At 47.6% G+C, this 19,763-nt stretch overlaps 1 protein-coding gene across 5 annotated transcripts in view; it reads left to right on the forward strand.

The window, feature by feature from the left end:
- Ano4 (anoctamin 4) overlaps positions 1-19,763 on the forward strand; it is a 354,709-nt gene that overhangs the window by 210,112 nt on the left and 124,834 nt on the right. For all 5 annotated transcript variants that reach the window (XM_063255442.1, XM_063255443.1, XM_005006337.4 and 2 more), the window contains 2 exons: positions 478-614; positions 2,985-3,143. In XM_063255442.1, coding sequence (XP_063111512.1) covers positions 478-614; positions 2,985-3,143 — 296 coding nt within the window. The remainder of the gene's footprint in view (positions 1-477; positions 615-2,984; positions 3,144-19,763) is intronic.

Here is a 19,763-nt window from a genome sequence, read left to right on the forward strand (position 1 = left end):
TTTGAGAGATAACAGAGGAAGAAAAAAATCACTAAGCCCATGCAAGTGTTGCTTAGCACGTTGTATAGCACTTAAGTGAAAAAAAAAAAGTTCATTAAAACAAAACAAACTGGGTTATCTCCCCAAACCAGAAAACAAGTTCTTAAAACTCTTCAAAGAAAATACCTGTTGCTAAACATCTGTATGAAGGAAAGTTCAACAAACATACTTATTACTGTGGAAAACAAATTATATTGATATCAGGTACTGTGCATTGCTTCGTGTGGTTGTTAATCTTGCTTGATGAATGCCCTGCGAGGCTTTGGTCAAATAATCTTTATATGTGGCATCTTATCTTAGGAAATGGGATCGCTGTCACTCAGGGTGTTATTGAAATGATGAGGACATATGAAACCAAGGGAAATGCCTTCCTTTTAGTGAGGGTTTCAAGATCTTGGATTCCTAATCCCACTTTTCATGTACTTCCTTTGATTGCAGTGGCCAAGGATGTCAATATCCTTTTTGACGAGTTGGAAGCTGTCAATAGTCCTTGCAAAGATGATGACTCCCTCCTTCACCCGGGAAACCTGACCAGTACTTCGGATGACGCCAGCAGATTAGAAGCGGGTGGAGAGGTAAGAGCCTGTGAGTTCTTAACGGTGGAATTATTGATTCGAGTCAGGACGTGCGATGTGTGCTGTAATGGATTTTTAAAAGTCAGAATCTCATCAAACTGTAGACTCCTGGGAAGCAAGACACCAGTTCAATATAAAATAATACTTCTAATGCCTCCGCAGTTCTAGCACGTCTCAGGGGTTCAAAGTCTGTCTGCGCTCAGGAAGGATGGATGGCGTGCTTACCTTCTTATCCCTACAGACGGCTCAGTTATGCAAAGGGAAATTCTTAAAAATGCACACGAATATAAGATCTACCTGCTGGGGGCTGGGGTTTAGCTCAGCGGCATAAGCGCCTGCCTTGCAAGCAGGCAGTTGTGAGTTTGGTCCCCGGTACCAATAAAAAGAAAAAAAGACCAAAAAAAAAAAAGATCTACCTGCCGGGTGTTACTAAAGAATGAAGCCTAAGCTTTCTAAGGATGCAATATAAATTTCCCGTCACACAAAATAGTGACCTAAAATGCACTGCCTGCCAAAGGTTGTGTTGTCTGAAGCCCCTGTAGTCTGGAAACTTCTCTGCAGTTGTAAATAGACCCATCTGTCCGGTGTCCTGTCAGGCACAGAAGTACCCCCGTGGAGGCGTTTGCTGCCGTGCAGGCTGTGTCTCCTGAGCATCTAGCGCTTCCTTTGTTCATGCACTGGGCACAGACAGTCGTACACAGAGCCTGAGAAATTTCCATGCCTCGTGGTCCCTAGCGTCTTCCTCATTCATTGCAGAGTTCCTGAGCTCTGGAAGAACAACAGCTTTAAACAGGGAACATTGTTAGCTCCTACCAAGCTCTGCAGACCTCTCCCCCAAGACACCGTCCAGTACCATCCACATCTGATTTGTCTTGAGAACAAATTCAGTCATTATCTGGTCCCACAGATACGTGGACCGCCAGGACTGGCATGGCTAAGGGACTTGGAAAGGGACTCGATGGCAGCTACTCTCACCCCCTTGTTTGTAGATGAGGGAGCAACCTCAGAAAGATTAGGGCTTTGCTGAGGGTGGCACAGGTCTTGTCCTGCTCAGGGTGACCTTCCTCCCCGGCTCTTGACTGAAGCCCTATTATTTCATCTTATTTTATTCGTGATCCTGGGGGTCAAACTCGCCAGCCTCACGCATGCTAAGTAAGCACCATACCACCGAGCTCCACCCCTGCTCAAAGCACCAAGTGAGCAAAATAGTGTTCTTGCTTGGCAAAAAATTATTAAGGAAACGTTTGCTCAAGGAGACTCCTGACTCACTGGGCGGTGTGAGTGAATCACAGTCGAAGCCATGCGGGTCAAAACAGCGTCCCCCTGGGCCTCTGTGGGGGCTTCTGTGCTCCTGGCTGAGGTTTTCCAGCATGTTTCTGATGCGGTGACTTGCGCTGGGCTGTAGCTCTGGGCTTGTGAAGCCCCCGGTTGGATTCTCAGCAATGCAAATAAATACATAAAAAAGAAAACAGTTTGTAGCACAGCCGTGGAAGTTTGCCACGTTTCCCTCCGTACTGCTCTTTGGAGCTGATTATCCTGTAGCTGAGGGAAGAGAGACTCCGCCCATTTCTGTTTGGCTGGGTTTGGAGGCACAAGTGTAAAACCTGGTGCCTGAGAAACCGGACTCCAGCCACGTCAAACCGCACTGGATGCTCCTCTCATGGCATCTTTCTGACAAGCCCACAGACCCTGGGTGGAAATTCAACTACTCCCTCTGTTCTGTTCTCTCTAATTTATGTAACATTTGATGACCACAACATAATATTTGTAACTTCTGTGTGAGTTATGGAGTGTAATAATAAAACACACGCCTGGAGTCACCATCCCACTTAACGAATTAGAAAAGTATTTTTCAAATTACAGCAACAACCTCATGGGACGGTACGAGCTCCAATTATTATATTTTGATGCAGTAGAAAATTAACATCAGGGTATATGCAACTAGAAAGGATAAATATTGCTTTGTGAAAATTTGTCTCAAGTATTTTGCGCGTTTATGTATCTGTAGCCCCAAACAACAAAGTCACATGGTTTTTTTTCTTGTGAGCAAAAGGAGAAAGAAAGAAAGAAAGAAAAACCTGAGACACGTGAGTGTACAAAAGTGCTGAGCCCACAGGGGCTGGCTGAAATCCCACACCTCTACTCCAGAGGTGCCCTGTGCCTGAAGCCCTGGGATTCTTTTTATTCCTTTGCTCTGAAAATAGTTCTCCCACACAGTCTTAACGTAAATGTGTTTCCTCTTTATATCCTTGTTAAAGAAAATATAATTTTAATGAAACACCATGAAACCCGCACTTAGCTTTCGCTGTCTTTGGTGCCGCTCACCTGCAGCCGAGGTGTGTCACCTGCTCCTTTTCTCTTTGTGTGCAGACAGTGCGGGACAAAAACAAGTTCAACGGACTTTACTTTCGAGATGGGAAGTGTCGCATTGACTACATTCTCGTGTACAGAAAATCCAGCCCCCAGACTGAAAAGAGAGAAGTGTTTGAAAGAAATATTAGAGCAGAAGGATTGCAAATGGAGAAAGAGGTAACTAGTTTACTTGAATGACAGAAGAAATATATCTGTATGTGCTCCTAACGAGTCAATTTAAAAAGCTGGCAATTAGTCATCATGTCACAGAATGTTTCCTTGGTCAGGGTTTGCCAATGTGGGAATCGTTTCTGCAATTAGACTTTCACGGCACGATCTGCCTTGAGAGCATCCTCACGCCAAATGAGTCCATGGCAGTCAAAGTATTCTACTCCGATTAAATGGATTATTTCAAAGTGCGATTGTTGGCCTGAGTTGGGGCTCACTCTGACGCTTCTCTGTGTGTGTGTGAGTGGGAGCCGCTCTTCATACATGGCAAAGAGAACTCCGCAGGAAGTGCGGTCAGCCCCGCGGAGACTGTCTTCACATTTTAGGGACCATAATGAGTCCTTACACGCACGAGAGATTTTTCCAACTGAGTTGGCCAACATCAGCTGGAACTTATAAAACGATTCCAGCTTTCAGAGACTTCCAGGTTGTTTTGGTCAGGTGCCAAAGCTCAAGCCTCCTCTCTCCCTTCCCTGGCTTCTCGGCCCGAGGGGAGAGATCTTTAAGTCAGACAAGGCTTTCCTTCCATGGTGCCTTTACAACAGTTCATGCGACCTGCTGGTTACATCCAAAAATCATATATTATTATTTATTTATTGTTGAGACCAGGGTCTCACTATGTAGCTCAAGCTGGCCTTAAATTCACTAGACAGCCCAGGCTGGCCTTGAACTTGTGGTAATTCTCCTGCCTCAGCTTCCCAAGTGCTAGAATTTTAGGTGTGCACCACCACGCCTGGCTGAGACATCACACATGAGAGCCTTCTCACCCACACTGGTTATGTCCGTCTCAGACGATTTCAGATAAAAGACATTTTCCCAGGTCTGTTTAATCTTTGAACACTTGTAATAGAGAAGCAATATTTTTCTGGATATCTCCAACAAGAGAATTGGCAAAAACGGCGGAATGAGCATTGCCTTGAGTGGGTAAATGGGTTCCTCTTCTCAGGCAGGGGAGCCGGCTTGCTCAGGGCCTGATTGCCCCGGAGCAGCCAGCAGAAGCACACGCCCGGCCGTTCCTCTTCCGGGGAACAATGTTTCCTACACCAGTTGTGCTTCTGTTGTACAGATTCCAGCGACAAAGTTCTCACCACGACCATTACGCATTCTCTTTTCTTAATGTTAGTAGCACATGAGAACGTTTATCCTTTAAAAGTCTCCGCTTGTCTTTCATTCTTCTTCGAAGCTGGATTTTATGTGAAGAAATAAAACATCTGCACAGCTGCATGACCCAAAACAATGCGAGTCCCTTCTGAGGCTGCCCAGGTTTTGGTTCCCAGCAGCGCAGAGAGCCTGTTCACCGGAAGGGTTTCTGATGCAGGCTTCCTCCTGAGTCCTCCGTGCTTACCGTCTCATGACGTACTGGTCGAGACTCACAAGCTTGATACTTTTCCAAACAGTGTTGGTGACTAGAGCTTCCCGAGCTGCTCCTGTGGTCACCCACAGGTCCACGCGAGGAGGAGGAGCCCTCGCAGGCTGTGTGTGTGGCTGCCCTGCCCAGGGCGCTGGGTCTGCCGCGTGGCAGGTGGACTGCTTGTGCAGTTTCACTGGTGCACAGGATAATTTTGCTTGCTTCTTGCTTCTTGTGATGTTAGAAGATTTAATAACTAAGTACTTATCATAATGCTATTACAGCAAAAGGGGAAAAGGCAGGTCACCACAGGGCAAAACTTAAAAAAAAACAACCCAGAATTACTGCTCTGAATTTCTGCTCTTAGCAGCATGCCTGTCTGTCCTGCTTCGGTGTTGACCCCCAGGGCCTCCTCTTTCCCCAGCCCTGCACCCACCCTGGCACCTGCACCTGCACAAGGACGCCCTGCATCTCCTGGGTGTCCTCAGGCCTCTGCCAGCCCAGCAGGGAGGACCGTGCAGGCTGCCGTGCTTGCGTGGCAGCAGGAAGGGATAGATCAAATTAATTTTTCTCCGCCACAAATAATTAAAATAAAATGCCCCTCAGCGGGATAATAAAAAATCTACGCATGTGTTGTGTCATTCAGTTTAGGTGGCATCGGGAGTGCTTTTATTTCACCAAGCTCTTTAGAAAGGGCAGCAGCAGAGAGGCCACAAATTTCACGGAAAGTGCGGTTTCCAGAAGCTGCTGCACCCTTTCGTGGGTTGTGAGGAACTTACAAAGGTGAAAAAAGAGGGGGGCAGAGAGAGAGACCCCAAGCTTGTGTACATCCAGATGATTATGCTAATTACACTATGAATTATTAGTGTCTTCTTCGTTAGCTTGGTGCATGTTCTAATAACTATGGAAAAGCTGTCTCCAGGTAGAGGTTCGTGTTTCAAGTGGATAAGGACGGGTTCTGTAGTTCAGTCGTCCCTTTTAAACAATGAATTCCAAAACACACAATAAGAAAATCCTGACTGCATGGTAGAAGTGAGGTCAAATTTAATCTTGCTGAAAGATCTTTGTCCCAGGCTGCTGAGTGAAGTCCTGCCTGGTGCTCGGGGCCCTCAGTAGTGTGTACCTCACTTTTCTTGGTAGCCTGGCCAAAGCCATTCACGGCCAAGTTCCCAGTGCAAGGTCCCTGAGTCCAAGGGCTCAGCTTTGGAGTGTGTTTAGTGATTCCCTTCTTAAAGAGAAGTTCAAAAAAAAGTTCATGTTTGTTAGTTCACATTTTCTGTTTGTTAAATTTTTAGTTCTATCGTTGATCTGGTAGCACCTATTTCAAAACTACTGTTATTTTGTAAGAGGTTTATCTTTCCTTTTGTACTGACTGTCAAATCACGGATGGATTTGGGATGATTCGGGATGGGAGGAGTGATTGTGCTGACGGAGACCAGCCCACCCTCCTTAGGATGATGGGGAAGTCACTAACCACGACAGCACTGCAAGACAACTGTACTTATGTAAACCATACCGTCCGGATGATAGCTAATTCACTCAGCAAATACTTACTGTGCACCCACTCTTGTGTTAGGCATTGTTTTGAGCGCCAGACACGCAGCAAGGAATTCAGAGACAAAAATTCTTGCCTTGTTGGAGCTTCAAGGACAAAATAAAGCAGAATGAATAAAATATCAGTAAGTGCTAAGGAGTAAAAACAAAACAGGAAGTTAGAGGAGGGCTGGGAATCCGATAAAAATTGGCAGGAGGACTTTGCAGGGCATTGGGCAGTGTCTTTTACTGTAGTAATTTTCTATAAGTTAAAGAGTCACTGAAGTTTTTATTTTTAATCATGTCTTGCATATCAGCAAAGCCATGGAAGCCAGCGGACATTGGATTTTAGTGGTTCCAGGGGAAATTTAGCTGTCTTCTGGGTGACGTGGGAAGCCATGGAGAGCTTCGAGCAGAAACATGAGCGGTTGTGGTTTTGTTAAGGCCCCTCTGGCTGCTTGGTAAGATCAGACTTTGCAGAGAGAGCAAAGGTAGGAACAGTGACATGAGGTCGTTGCAAGAATCCAAGAAAGGGATCCAGGTGTCTTGTCAAGTCCGCAGCAGGAGGGTGTGAGCGGGGTAGGAAGCCGCGCTGATGGAGATGGCCTGAAGGCTGAGTTAGCAGCGGAGAGAAGTCTGGGCCGCTCACCTGCTCCGGGCCTTCGTCAGTGCAGGTGGAGGGACTGCCATTTATGGGTTTTAGGAAGGAACTGGTCCCATCGTGAGCTCGCTGAGCCTGGGCCTCTCCAGGAGCTGTTGGGTGGGACAGTCTGGGTTCTGGGAGAGACCCGGGCTGGAGATACTTGTTGAGGCTGCGCCTCCAAAGGCAGGCAGATAGAGAACAGAAGCGGTCCGACGATGAGCCGTGGGGCACGCCGGTGTCACAGACAAGAAGGATAAAGAGCAGCCCGCCAAAGAGACTGAGGAGGAACCACCAGGGGCTACAAAATCATGGTTCCTGGACGACAGTGTTTCAGGAAGGAGGGCGCAGCAGACCTAGAGGGTCCAGAGGGAGATTCATCCCTGGAGTTTGCTCGGTGGAGGGCTTGAGTGAGCTGGGAAAGAGAAATGTCAGAGGAGAGGTGCAGGTGAAAACATCAGTGAGGTACATGCAGAAAGATGGGACGAGAAAACATAGACAGCAAACATACACAGCGTTTCACAGAACTCTTTACCCTCAGGAGAGCAGAGACATGGGACAAGAAGTTGGATCAAGAGCGTAGGGGAAATCACTGCAGGTTTTCATGCTAACAGGAATTTCCAGCAGAACATGGATGCTGGGGAAGTAGGAAGGGAGGTTTGTTGGAGCAGTGACCTTGAAGTGAGAGCAAAGCAGTAACCCCTGGCTCTCCCCACTGTGTGCTCTCAGCTATGTGCGTCTGTCCCTGGGGCTTAAGAGGTGACCTCCAGGGTCCCCAGAGGTCACACACACTCAAGGCTGGGTGTCTTGGACATTCTTCCTTGAGATAATGACAGGTATAGTATTACAACTTTCACAGCCACATTTATTCAGCACCTGGATCATAATCCCCATTTTACAGATGAGGCAACTGAGGCAAAGCAGTACCTTTCCCCAGATGACCTTGCCAGAGAGAAAGCAAGCCAGGGTCCAAACCTAATTTCTCTTTTCCCTCTCTCCTGTTGATTCCTGGTCTCTAAAGGTGAATCTCAAGGTTGAAGAGGTTAGGAGACAGATGGAGAAGATAGGTAGGGCTCTGAGGAGGGAAAAGACTCAGGAAAACTGGGGTGAACCATGAAGCTGGGTGATCCCTATGATGCAGTTGATATGCCTTGGCCTGCTTTGCTCACGAATTTGCATCTTGGTTCAACTTGGTTTGGGGCAATTCCTAAAGTTTCTGGATCTCCATTTCCACATGGTCAGTGATGAGGGTGAGATGGTCACCGCGGACTGTTTTGAGGTGAAGTGAGCCCACGCACGTGCACGTACAGTGGGGAACATCTCTGATTTTTTTTCTTATTTATTTTTACTTCATGGTGTGGTTTTGTTTCCAGGGTATTAGTTCAGTTACTTTCTGTTTATGGCAGTGAAATTGATTTTTTATTCATGTCTGTGATGTGCAAATTTTTAAGAACACAACTAATTATTTTTAAAAGTAAGCTGACTTTAGGCAATAGATGTTAAAATGTGTGCAAACACAATTGCACACGAGCCTCTAGAACGCATAGCAGACAAACCCTGAGATCCGCGATGCCAGCATCCCTGTCGCTGATGGGCAAGCGCCTCCCTGAGCGCACGAGGTGCCCATAGCTTGTGTCCAACCAACAGAACACAGCATCGGTCACAGGGGAGTGCGGCAAGTGGAATGGTGTCATGATTGTAACCACGCTCTGCCAGGTGGGGCTGCAGCGCCCCCCAAGCTGGATTTGCAGGAGGAGTGTCCTGCAGACAGTGTGTTCCTGTCAGAGCCCAGTGAAGGGCCACCTGCCAAAGAAAGGGGGAGGGGAGCTGCTAGGGGGTGAGCTGCCCCCGGCTAGCTGCCAGCAGACTGCAGTCCTGTGATTGCAAGGACACGATTCTGCAGACAGCCAAGGGGTCCTAGAAACACATTCTCTCAGTCGGGCCCCTAAAGAGACCGCCATGCTGGCCACGCTTGCTGTTCCAGCCTGGCCAGCCGTGGGGGCGGAGGACCTAGCTAACCTGTGCCTGCCTGCTGAGCTGCAGAAGCTGAGAGACAGGTGATAGGGCCGCACTAAACTGACAAACCAATGGCAATTTGTATGCAGCAGTAGGTAATTAATAGAGTGATTAAGACATTCTCCGGTCTTATCCGGTTCCACCATCCCGGCCATGTGCTCTCGGGAAACAAGTAATCTGTGAAATGAGGCCAGGGTTAGATCTATCTCGGGGGTCATTTATATTGTAATCAAGTGAGATAATTTATACCAAGTGCGACTCTCTGTACCTGTTCCATGGTCAGCATTTAGGAAAATCTTCATAGCTATCATGATAGCTAACGACAACATATTAACACTTACACTTCTAAAGTAGTTTTCAAGGCACTCATTTTGAAGACACTTATTTATCTATTTGGATAGTTTTGTGGCACTGGCGATCCAGCTCAGAGTCCTCTGTAGCCACGTGTGCTGACCCTAACTGCAGTCCCAGCCCTAAAATTTTTTTCATGGAGTTTACAAATCTTTGGTTACATTTTAACTAATGGGTAACATCAATCTATGAAATTGACCACATATGCATTAATGACTTGGGCAATTATCTTTGGCGCTGTGGTAATAACTCAAAATACGTTAAGCAACAAGTTTAGTATTGTCGAGGTGCAGACATTTATTAGCTTTGAAATAGTTTGGTTCTGCTTTCATCAAGGAAAGAAATTACGGATTTTACAAGTGTACCAACAGCTGTACTTGACGTCATCTCCATCTTGCTGGACCCTCACTCAAGGGAAAATGCTGCAAAGATCTCCCCGCTGGAAGTGCTTTCTTGCCCAGATTGCACTCCCGGGCTTCTGTCCACCCTTCCTAATTGTCACCCCTGTTTATGTTCGTGACTGTACCCAGCTCATGGCTCTCCCAGGGTCAGAGCTCTGAGGATACCGTGAGTGGCGGTCCACAGACGCCTCCCTACCTGCACAGTGAAAGTCACAGGAATGCAGTCTGAAATAAATAAGCATCAGGACGCTGTGGACTACAGATTCCTGTCCTCTGGCACTTCCTGGTCTCAAAAGAGCAAACTCAGATTTTACTCAGCCCAGCTCAATCGCACTTCCGTATATGATACATATTTCTAAGGGTTTCTGGTTGGAGGAAGCTCTGGAGAACGAAGTGCACCCCAGACTAGCATCATCTCTGAGACCAGGGCCCCCTGCCGTCGCCATTCACTGGGGAGCCCTGTGAAGGTGGAGCGAGGTGGGTGCGGATCCTGTCTGGCGTCTGGCGGAGGGAGGGTGATTTTCTGGCACCTCTGGCAGCCCCGCTCTGGGCTGGGTTCCATCAGCATCCGTTACCAGCCGCACTGGATTGGAAGGAGAGATGCTGCCAGAGCCAGCGTGCGCCAGCTCCCTCTGAGACAGGGCCGTCGAGGAACTCACGGAACAGCACTCTCCTTGCTGGGAGTGACACAGAACAGGCACACACAGGCACGTGTCCCAACTTCATTTGTCAAGCTTTTCTTCTGAACTGAGGACACAGCATCTTGCAGGTAGAGATTCTGCGTGGTTGGTGTTGCCACTTTGAGTGCAGAGACCACGTCATTCTGCCTCTTGTATCCCAGACTCTTAGCCCAGTGCTTAGCGGATGAAATTTGGAGTTTTCTCCAGAACCATGTGTGGCTGATTTCCGTGGTGGGGTCTGGGTAGCACCAGTCAGTTCCCTCCCGGGGATTCTCAGGGTTAGAAGTGCTAAGCCTGGGCAGGGGCAACCCGTGCATTGTAGGGTGTTCAGCAGTGCCTCTAGCCTCTCCCTAAAGATAGATGCCCGTGGTACCCACTCCAAGTTACGCCTCCTGAAGATGCTGCAAGCATCGTCGTGACTCTTGGCAGGTGGGCAGAGCCAGGCTTCGCATAGCATCACTGAATGAGACCCTGGCGCTAGTCGGCTGCTTTGAGACACGGGGTTGCCCAGCCCAGTGTGAGCACTTCTAACCCTGAGAATCCCCGGCAGTGGATGACTGCAGTGTGGTCCGAGGAGCTGTGAATCTGTTTCTCCTTTCATCCATGCGGAAAGGCTGATGTAAGGTTTCTTCTGTTTTGCACCTAGTTTTTAATTAATTAAACGTATTGGCACATTTTCGATATGCACAGTGACCACATTCGTCATAGGGAACTTGCATCTGTACCTGATACGGCTTGTTTTCCCTTTTGCCCCATTGCCTTCCCCTCTTTTCAACCCTCCTTCCCCTCCGGATGTACAAAAGCTTTGCTTCCTGTTTTCCCTCTATTGTTTTTGTCTTTTCCCTTCCTTACTGCCACCCCCGTCCCTGGGTCCCCTTCCCATTTGAACATTTTCTTCCTATTTCACAATATCGATTATAAATTTTCGGTCCTCACTTACACTTGTAGTTTCTCCCAGCAGAGAAACAATGCAGTGTTTACACATATGTGTTCAACTTATTTCACTTAAGAATATGGTCTCAGAGTACATTCAGTTAGCTAGAAATGTCTCAGGCTTATTCTTCTTTATGGCAGAGTAGTACCATGCTATATAAACAGACCACAGCCTCTTTATCCATTCATTGGTTGATGGGCATTCGGGCTATTTCCAAGACTGAGCTATTACGTACTGTGCCACTATAACCCTGGCTGTGCATATATGATGCTTTTAAATCTTGTGGGAAGATACAAAGAAGGGAAATAGATGGGTGAAATGGAACTTCTGGTTTTAGTTTATTGAGGAATCTCCACGCTGAGTTCCACAGTTCCACATTCCCACGAAGAGTGGGAAAGTCGATCAATCAACTGCTTGATTTCTAGACAGTCGCCATTCTTCCTGAAATGCGACAAAAATCTCAGCATTGTTTCAATTTGCATCTCTCAAATGACCAGTGATGGTGAACATTTTTCATACATTTATTTTCTACTTCTTCTTCTGAAAAGTGTGTATTCATCTCAGATGCCCATTTTTGAATTGAGTCTTTAAATTTGAGGGGACTGATTTTTTTTCAGTTCTTTATATAGATATTAGTCCTTTGTCTGAGGACAGCTGGCAAACATTTTTCCCACTTTGTGGATTGTCTCTTCACTCGGTTGGTGGTTCTTCTCACTGTGAAAAAGCTTTTTAGTAAAATTAGATCCCAGTTGTTGATTTATCATTATTTGCAGATGACATAATACTCTGCATGGAAGACCCAAAAAACTCCCCCAAAAGACTTCTAGATTTAATAACCAAAGTCAGTCGTATAGCTGGATACAAAGTCAGCACTCAAAACTCAATAGCGCTCCTGTACACAAATAACAAACCCACTAAGAAACAAATTAGGGAAACCACACCTTCCACAGTAACATTAAAAAAGATGAAATCAATCCACCAGCAAAAGTACAAAATCTTTACATTTAAAACTACAGTATTATAAAAAAGGAGATTGAAGAGCATATCTGAAAATGGAAAGATATCTTTTCCTCTTGGGTAGAAAGAACCAAGAGAGTGGAAATGGACATACTCCCAAAATTGTTATACAGACTTAATGCAATCTCCATCAAAATACCAATAGCATGTCTCACAGAATGAGAGAAAACAACCCTAAAGTTCATTTGGAAACAGAAGAAACCTAGAATAGCAAAAACAGTACTAGGCAACAAAGGCAAGGCAGGGGGCGTCACAATCCCTGACTTGAAATTATACTACAAAGCTACTGTGATAAAAGCAGCATGGTATTGGAAAATTTTAAAATAAAATAAACAAACCCGAGGATCAATGGAACAGATTAGAAGATGCAGAAACACTCCAAACACACTCAGCGACCTTATCTTTGAGAAAGGAACCAAATACCTTCACTGGAAGAAAGGTAGTGTCTTTAATAAGTGGTGGTGGAAAAACTGGCTTTGCACATGCCAGAGACTAAAACTAGACCCACGGGTCTCAGCATGCACTAAATTCAAATCAAAATAAATCAGAGAGCTAAATATTAAAACAGAAACACTAAATCTGCTGGAAGAGAAAGTAGGTAGAAAGCTTGAAGACAGAGGCATAGACAAAGACTTTATAAACAGAAGCCAAATCACATGGAAATATCAAAGAATCAGCAGCTATAAGCCCTCTTAGTATCATTAAGGAGGCCTCTGTGTTTAGGAGACAGAACAGGATGTGAGTTAAGAGACTCCACAAGCCAGACAAAGGGGGTTTAAATCTGCTTCATACTTGACTGTCTATAAGAACTTCTCTGTCCCTCGCTTTCTCTGTTTATTAATCGGTGGGTCATTCCCACCCGTGGAGTTACTGGGCAGCACGCATCCTGCTGAGCTCCGAGAGCCTGGCAGTGTCCAGTGCTCAGCAGGGGTCACGGGGGTGCTGGTGAAGAACCGTCTCAGGCATTCAGCCCTGTCCCCGTCGTCCTTGGCCTGAGGGTCCCTGGGCTGTGTCTGGGCCAGGCTGAAGGCATCTGTGATCTCAGGACAACAAGGACTGTGCCAAGCCCCGCCTGATCCCAGGACTCACCTGCTGCCCAAAGGAGTCCGTGCTGATGGAGGGCGAGCCTCCCTCTCCGCTTTGTTCCTCCCTTCTGGCCTCCCAGCTTAACTTTCGAGACAGTTTTAAAGACCTAAGTGTGTTATCATCACAGGAACTTATTTAGGAAGACAAAGTCTAATCCAAACATTTCTACCGCCAGGTCAAAATGACCAGTGCGAAGTTATTTTGAATTGATTTACTAGAGGATTAGGCTAAGTCAGCTTGTTTTATATGATTCATACCCTTTGCTTCACTCAAGATAGAACAACTTGAAGGGGAAAAATATCCACTGGGCAAGGGAGGCCAAAGAATTGAAGTTAAATGAAGAACGTTGCCACCTCCTACAAGAAGCAGCCTCATCTGATTGTCTCCGTGGTCTAAATTGAGCTTTTCTGGTACAAAGCACATTTTACATGGTCGTTGTTATGTACCAAATGCAAACATCGTATTGCACTTCAAAATGAACTGGAGTCCTGTATTCATGGTGTCATTTTTCGCTCTTGTTTCTTTAGCCATGTGTTATATTAAATCGCTGGAACTTACGCAAAATATATGCTCTCATATGACCCTAATTATTCACTAAATGACCTGGAGAGATTTAGAAGCTTTAAAATGACCCAGAGAAATATAATGGTCGCCTGCTTCTAATCCTTACAAGTAAAAATTTGAGAAAAAATTAGTTGCAGACTGAAGTTTTAAAAAGCAAGCCTGCCATTGTGAATATAGCACTGTCTCCTAAAACAAGCCTGAATTTGCTTCTTCTCTTTTTTAATTTTAATTCTATTGCTACATTTTAGATACACACAATGACAATATTTATCACAGGGAATTGGGGCTCACATGGTACATATTGCTGCCGCTTTCCCTGCCCTCTGTCAGCTCTCTTCCCTCCTTTTTAGAAAAGCTTTGTTTGCATTCCTCCCTTCCCTCCTTCCCTCCCTCCCTTTCTCCTCCCTCGTCCTCTCCGCATCTGAACGTCTTCTTCCTACTTCACAGTGTCTGTTACAGCATTGGGTCCTCTTTCACACTTCAGGTTCTCACACCAGAGAAACAATGTAGTGTTAGGCACGGGTGTCGATGTGTTTCACCTCAGCATGTGGTCTCCGAGCGCGGCCCTTCAGCTAGAAACGCCCCAGGCTTGTCCCTCGTGGCAGAGCGGTGTGCACAGCCTCCTTGTCCGGCCATCCGGGGATGGGCCTCTGGGCTGCGTCCAAGATCGAGCCTCCACGAGCTGTGCTGTCATACACATGGGCAGGCGCGTGTCGCTGCAGAATGAGGCTTGCAGTTCTTTCTGGAGGAAACCCAGAAGGGGAATAGCGGGTTGCATGGAGCTTCTGCTTTAGTGTTTGAGGAATCTCCACACTGATTTCCACCGGGCTGCACCAGTCCACACTCCCACCGACAGTGGAGAAGGCTTCGTTTTTCCCAATCCTCTTGACAGCTTTTGATTTCTTGACAACAATCTTCATTCTATACTGGGTTGGAATCTCAGCACTGTTTTAATTTGCATCTCTCCAGTGATCAGTGATGCTGAAAAAATTTTTCATACCTTTATTTGCATTTCTACTTCTTAATCTGAGAAGTGTGTATTTCAGATGCCCATTTTCAGACTGAGTCTTTAAATTTGAGGGTTCTGCTGTTTTGAAGTTCTTTACATATTCTATGTATTAGTCCTCTGTCTGAGGAACAGTTGGAAAGTCTGTTTCCCACTCTGTGGGTTGTCTCTTCACCCTGTTGACAGTTTTTCTTGCTGTGAAAAAGCTTTTTAGGAAGATGAGATCCCAGTTGTTGTTTTTGATAGTTCCCATGTGATTGGGCTTTTGTTCATAAGGTCTTTGCCTACATCTATATTTTCAGGAGTTCTACCTAATCTGTCTTCCAGAAGATTTAGTGTTTCTGTTTTAATATTTAGGTCTTTGAGTTATTTTGATTTTAGATTAGTGCATGGTGAGAGACATTGGTCTAGTTTTAGTCTTTGGCATATGGAAAGCCAGTTTTTCGAGCACCGTTTATTAAAGATGCTATCTTTTTCCCAGTGAAGGTGTTTGACTCCTTTGTCAAAGGTAGGGTGGTGGAGTGTGTTTGTAGTTATGTCTGCATCTTCTAATCTGTTCCACTGACCCTCAGATCTGCTTGTTTTGTTTTTTTCCAGTACCATGCTGATTTTATCACGGTAGCTTTGTAGTACAATTTCAAGCCCGAGATTGTGATGCCTAGCCTTGTCTTTGTTGTCCAGAACTGCCTTTGCTATTCTGTGCCTCCTCCAGTTCCCAGTGAATTTTAGGGTTGCTTTCTCTCATTCTCCGGGCTATGCTGCTGGTGTTTTGATCAGGATTTGCTTTCTCTTTTGTCTTAAGTGTATTTTAAGAGCAGTCAGTGCTCAGTCCATCCCTTGAGGAGCTGCGCATACATTCACGTTTTCATCAAGTAGCTAATGAATGTTAGTATTAGGGAAGAAAGAGAAACGCTCAGTACGTCTGTCGGGTGCATTGCAGGCTGTGAAGAAATGTGCTGCACTCCTGGAACAGACGGCATCACCATTCCGTTTTTGGAGTTCAAAGAACGTCTCTGTGATAACGGGGGGCGGGGTGCTGAGCACAGAGAGCTGTTGCAGTTTACGTCCCTAAACCCAAGTCAAGGCTGCTCTGTGCCCTTTGGGAACGAAGTATTTAATGTCGGGGTTCAGCACTGCTAAAAAGCCTGGGGAGAGAGCGTCGGGGGAACCACCTGTACTTCCTGCTGAAGTAGGGTGCGTCCTGCAGAAGGCCCGGGAGTCGGGGGTCTCGGGATGGCTCACTGCAGCACACCTGAGTGGTTACCTGAGCACCCTCTTTTGAGTTCCAGATCTCACCTGTGCACCCTCACTGTGGGCTGTAACCCCGGTCCGAGGGGAAAGGCGATTTGGAAACTGTTGCCCCAACTTCTCCTCAGGAAAGCAGAGAAGGCTTTGGCAGGGGTGGCAGAGACACTGACCGAATACAGTGTGAGGGAGTCAGCAGCCTCCCTGCTGACAGGCTTGGCCGCCAGCTGACCCTTTTCCTTGAGCTGTGTCAGCTCCCTCTCTGTGAACTCCAAACGGTTTCACAGTTGTGAGGCTTGAGCTCTAACACTGAGATGACGGAGAAGCAGCCGTTTCTGGCTTCTCACACGCATGGCTGGGTAAACTGTCTGCAGGCAGCGTCTCTCCTGTACCCACACTTCGGTTCTGATGCCAACAGTGGACAGGTGTCGTTGTCCAAGCCAGAGCTGAATCTATTGAGACCCAGGCTTTAACGAGTTAGCAGCAATCACAAGTTCACACAAGGAAATACCTCGTGTTTGTGGTGAAGGGGAACAAAAAGAAGAAACACAAAGTGAACGTTCCTTGGCCCATAACTGCCCCATAAGAGCTATAAAAGAATGTTCCCTGGTGCACGCCTAGAATCCCAGCACTTGGAAGGCTGAGGCAGGAGGATTGCTGTGAGTTCGAGGCCAGCCTCACATAAAGACTATGCTAAGAGCCAGCCTGAACTGCACAGTGAAACCCTGTCTGGAAGGAGGAGGAGGAGGAGGAGGAGGAGGAGGAGGAGAGGCCACCACTTCTGGCCCCTACAATGCTCAGAGAATGCGTGTTTTGCGTCCCTGTTATATCCCAGGCCCTCTGCCAGGTACTAGAGAAGCAGACAGGGAGAAGTGTCCCGGGTGTCTATTGCTGCATAACAAACCATTACACAGTCGTTTAAAAACACAGCTGTTTTGCTCTCAGATCTGCAGTCAGGCAGGGCTGGGCAGGGCCAGCCTCTCTTGCCCTGGGGGACGTCAGGAGCAGTGGCGGCCCTGGGACCTGGAAGAGTCTCTGTACAGGTAGCGTCAGAGGCCTGGGAGGTGGTGCAGGCTGTCAGTGGGCCGCCTGGCCTGGGGGCTGCAGGCCTCGGCTCCCCTCTGCTTGGGCCTCTGCAGACTCCTTGTGCTGCCTCCAGTCCTGGCAGCTACATCCACAGCAGACATTTCCCTCCGTGACCTGCTCTGGTAGCAGTTTCTGCAGAACTCCACTGGTGAAGACAGGATCAGAGCAGCCTGGATCCCGCCTCCTGCTGGAGAGTAAAAGAATTCTAGCAGATGCGAAGGGTGGGAGATGCTGTGGAGACCATCGCTGGAGTTATCATCACTGGAAAATACACCCTGCCATGACAGAGATGCTCAGCCTGACGAGCTCACTGACCCGTGGTGAAGGCGGGCTGGGGGTGGAAGGCTTTTCCCAGTCTGGAAGGTTGTTATGAAACGTTAAAGTTTAATGCTTTGCCCAGAGGTCTCAGGAAGTTTAAAAGAGGTGACCTCGGTTTTAAAAGATGAATCAGTCCTTACGTGTCAGTTACTTTTGACAAAACACCCAAAGTTAAAAGAAGAAAGGTTTATTTAGCTCTCAGTTAGTAGAAGTTTCAGGCCACAGTCAGCTGGCCCCAAGGAGGGGTGGCTCAGCAGACAGGCGTCGCAGAGCAGCAACTGTTCACGGCAGGCAGAAGCAAAGCCCCAAGAGAGGACCGCAGCGCTTTCTGTCCCTCTTATCTGACCCAGGATACTCAGGGGAAGTAGCAGTCCACATCGCGAGTCCCCTGTCCTAGCGATGCACTGTGAATCAATCCCAGCATCAGACACTGGAGATCCAGCCACCTCTGAAACCCACCTGTGATTGCATGAGACTTTGGGGACAGCCTGACATAAACCATAGCACATTACTAAGCTGGGAAGCAGAGGGCACGGCATTCCAGAGGGCAGCGCCACGAGCAGAGGCCCCGTGAGCAAGCCGGGCCGGCCCCAGATGCATGTCTGGCTCCCCGCTGGAGCTGGACTTCTGTGAGGGCTGCGTGGGTTCCTCGGAAGCATCTAGCTCCGTCCTTCGCCTTGAATGACTCACTGTTAGGTTCACTCGGCAAATTCCCAAAACTCTAATGCAAATCAGACTAACCGTTCTGAGCTGGGTAGCGGGGCCAGCGGGTCCTTTCCTCCCCAAGCATTAATATTGTTTAGCTTCCTTGTAACCAAATCCAGGCCATTATGCAACATACAACTGACCAAAAAGTGTATTGTAGGAAAGGACACACTGTGGTCAAACCCCCCCAGAGTTCCCCTCCCTTTGCTCAGTTTCCCCATCTTGTGCCACTCTCTGAAGCAGCTCTGGAAGCTTCTGAGTGACTGTGGTGTGATGTCTTGCCTGCCACCACGTCCTGAATCCTTTCATGGTCACCTTGACTTTGGGGAAGAGCCCGAAGTCACGTGGCGGCAGAAGTGGTGGCTGGGATGGGTTCAGAACCACTTCAGAAGGTGGCAGGGGTGACGTGGGTCCAAAGCCAGGGGACCACATGGAAGGGATTAACAGCCATGTGTCTTGCTGTAATTATGTGGGTGCTTAAACTTGCGCTGCAGAGTTGCACCTCTGTCTAAGTAGAGATGCCCATGGTGGATGCCCATCAGGCCAAGCGCTTGACCAACCGGCCTGTCCCAGCTGAGGTGACCTGGATGCTCTTCCAGGGAGACGGCAGCCCCAGCTCACCCTTGCAGCCCTTTGTTGCTCAGCTGTTTTCAGATCTCACGTTCTCTACACATGTCGGAATTAAAAAGAGCTTCCAGCAGGAGAGCAGGCTGCAGAGTGACACTGTGCTGCCTGGGATTCCTTTGAGCTTCGCAGGCCAGCAGGCAGGAAAGAAATTAGAGGATGAAACCTTGAGCCATTAATGTTTCGGAAATGCATTATGTTGCCCTGGGGCCTCCCCTCCTCCTCAGCTCCAGTAGAAGCTTATTTTGTATCTTACAGCAGCAAACCACCTCGGCACTCACCTGAGGGTAGGTCGGTTCAGAGTCTCAGATCTGATCCGAGTTGGGGGGTCTTCTGCAGTCTGGTTCTTTATTTATGCGGTGGCTCCTGGGTCACACCGCGTAGTTATAAGCAGAAAGCCCCTTGCTGTTTCTCCTTACTGGAAGGGTCCTCCAGTCCACCGTTCTCTGCACAAACTGTGGGTGAGTGAAAAACGATTCTGTCTTGCTGCTTTAAGTCACGAAGTGCTGTGCTTAATCAGCAAAGCAGAGATAAGCAATCAGCAGTAAGTACTAAGTTTGGTTTGTGGTTTTCCCTTTGTTTCTTTTTGTGTAGCAAAGCTATACCTAATTCCCTCTATAAAGTGAAGTCTCTCTAGGGAAAGAAAGCATGTTACGAGTCATCTCTGACGTACTGAGACCTAATTCTTGGAACTGACCTGCTTGGAATGAATTTAAAAATCCTAAGGGCACCACAGGGAAGGGCAGGGAGCCTGATAATGAGCCCCGATTAACCCCACTCCCTCTGCTCGGGCTGTAGCTCCCTGGCTGTCCCTGGCCGTCCCTGGCCGTCCCTGCAGCCGTGCCCTCGCCAGCTCCTGGCCTGCTCGCTCTGGTCCTCGATTCCTTGCTTGGGAAAGCGCTGGCTTCGGCTGCACCTCACCTTCTCCGCTGGCCGCTGGGTGGTTGAAGTGTTGAAGAAACTTGCTGGCCTGCTTATCTTTTATTCTTTAAAACTTTTACTTTACGAGTACCTG

Source organism: Cavia porcellus, unplaced genomic scaffold, assembly GCF_034190915.1.
Source record: "Cavia porcellus strain 051 isolate PalLab524CR breed Dunkin Hartley unplaced genomic scaffold, mCavPor4.1 scaffold_8, whole genome shotgun sequence".
NCBI lineage: Eukaryota > Metazoa > Chordata > Mammalia > Rodentia > Caviidae > Cavia > Cavia porcellus.